Raw genomic sequence first — 2144 nt, forward strand, 5'->3', positions numbered from 1 at the left:
TCATCGCTTTTGTCAGGCAGACCAACTGAAGCATGAGTATTACCATATGGCAGGAAGAAGAAAAGTTGAAGGTTCTTGTCTCGGCCGTTAGTTTACCTGCTGACTGTAAATGCTGGCCTTCACCACCCCAAAGATCAGCAGACATCCAATGATCTAAGAAAAACACAACGTTGACATTCTTACTTAATCCTCACCAGTCACGCTAGTCCAGAGAGGACAGGACGTTGGTGACTTTCAGTTTTTTACCTGATGTTAATGTAAAGTCAATTTAACACATGCAAAAATGTTTTTTGGAAGAAGAAGAGGCTGGTGTACTTACAGCAAAGATCACGTTGAAGAAGATGAAGAGACATTTGAGGCAGCCGTTGATTTTCCCCATCTTGAGAGCAGGAGTGAAGTGTGTGCCTTCGTACGGGCTGCAGCTTGTTGCGATGTCAAACCTGCAGGGAGAATGCCAACGCCGGCCCACAGCCCGCAGACTAGAAGAGACCCCCCGCCCCCTTCAACATCCCCTCCATGATCACGTCAAACACGCTATTGAAGTCATTACGCAAGAAGACAAAAGGATTTTAACATTGCAATAAAAACCCAACTTTAATGGATTGACAAGTCTAGTTGCTCAAGGTCACAGGTGTCAAAGTCAAGGCCCCGGGGGCCAGATGCGGCGCGCCACTTCATTTTATTTGGCCCTCGAAAGCCTGGAAATAATATGTATCAATAAAGTACTTATCTTACTAAATGTATTCTTTCTTTCTATTTTGGGAGAAAAAAATATATACAGTACAGGCCAAAAGTTTGGACACACCTTCTCATTCAATGCCTTTTCTTTATTTTCATGACTATTTACATTGTACAAACCCCGTTTCCATATGAGTTGGGAAATTGTGTTAGATGTAAATATAAACGGAATACAATGATTTGCAAATCCTTTTCAACTCATATTCAGTTGAATGCACTACAAAGACAACATATTTGATGTTCAAACTCATAAACTTTAATTTTTTTTCTTTCAAATAATCATTAACTTAGAATTTCATGGCTGCAACACGTGCCAAAGTAGTTGGGAAAGGGCATGTTCACCACTGTGTTACATGACCTTTCCTTTTAACAACACTCAGTAAACGTTTGGGAACTGAGGAGACACATTTTTGAAGCTTCTCAGGTGGAATTCTTTCCCATTCTTGCTTGATGTACAGCTTAAGTTGTTCAACAGTCCGGGGGTCTCCCTTGTGCTATTTTAGGCTTCATAATGCCAAACACATTTTCAATGTCTGGACTACAGGCAGGCCAGTCTAGTACCCGCACTCTTTTACTATGAAGCCACGTTGATGTAACACGTGGCTTGGCATTGTCTTGCTGAAATATTGTAACATTGCTTGGATGGCAACATATGTTGCTCCAAAAGCTGTATGTACCTTTCAGCATTAATGGTGCCTTCACAGATGTGTAAGTTACCCATGTCTTGGGCACTAATACACCCCCATACCATCACACATGCTGCCTTTTACATTTAGCGCCTATAACAATCCGGATGGTTCTTTTCCTCTTTGGTCCTGAGGACACGACGTCCACAGTTTCCAAAAACAATTTGAAATGTGGACTCGTCAGACCACAGAGCGCTTTTCCACTTTGTATCAGTCCATCTTAGATGAGCTCAGGCCCAGCGAAGCCGACGGCGTTTCTGGGTGTTGTTGATAAACGGTTTTCGCCTTGCATAGGAGAGTTTTAACTTGCACTTAAAGATGTAGCGACCAACTGTAGTTACTGACAGTGGGTTTCTGAAGTGTTCCTGAGCCCATGTGGTGATATCCTTTACACACTGATGTCGCTTGTTGATGCAGTACAGCCTGAGGGATCGAAGGTCACGGGCTTAGCTGCTTACGTGCAGTGAACCCTTTGATGATATTACGGAGCGTAGATGGTGAAATCCCTAAATTCCTTGCAATAGCTTGTTGAGAAAGGTTTTTCTTAAACTGTTCAACAATTTGCTCAGGCATTTGTTGACAAAGTGGTGACCCTCGCCCCATCCTTGTTTGTGAATGACTGAGCATTCCATGGAATCTACTTTTATACCCAATCATGGCACCCACCTGTTCCCAATTTGCCTGTTCACCTGTGGGATGTTCCAAATAAGTGTTTGATGA

The 2144-nt window shown here is 42.7% G+C and overlaps 1 protein-coding gene across 1 annotated transcript in view; it reads right to left on the reverse strand.

Annotated features, from left to right (window-relative positions):
- Nucleotides 1–454, reverse strand: part of LOC133662404 (23 kDa integral membrane protein-like) — a 39421-nt gene extending 38967 nt beyond the window's left edge. The window contains exons 1-2 of the mRNA XM_062066369.1: nucleotides 320–454; nucleotides 97–153 (exon numbers count right to left, since the gene is read on the reverse strand). Of these exons, the coding sequence (XP_061922353.1) occupies nucleotides 97–153; nucleotides 320–379 (117 nt within the window). The 5' untranslated portion in view covers nucleotides 380–454. The remainder of the gene's footprint in view (nucleotides 1–96; nucleotides 154–319) is intronic.
- Between the last annotated feature and the right edge of the window lie 1690 nt (nucleotides 455–2144).

Source organism: Entelurus aequoreus, linkage group LG12 (assembly GCF_033978785.1).
Source record: "Entelurus aequoreus isolate RoL-2023_Sb linkage group LG12, RoL_Eaeq_v1.1, whole genome shotgun sequence".
Lineage (NCBI taxonomy): Eukaryota > Metazoa > Chordata > Actinopteri > Syngnathiformes > Syngnathidae > Entelurus > Entelurus aequoreus.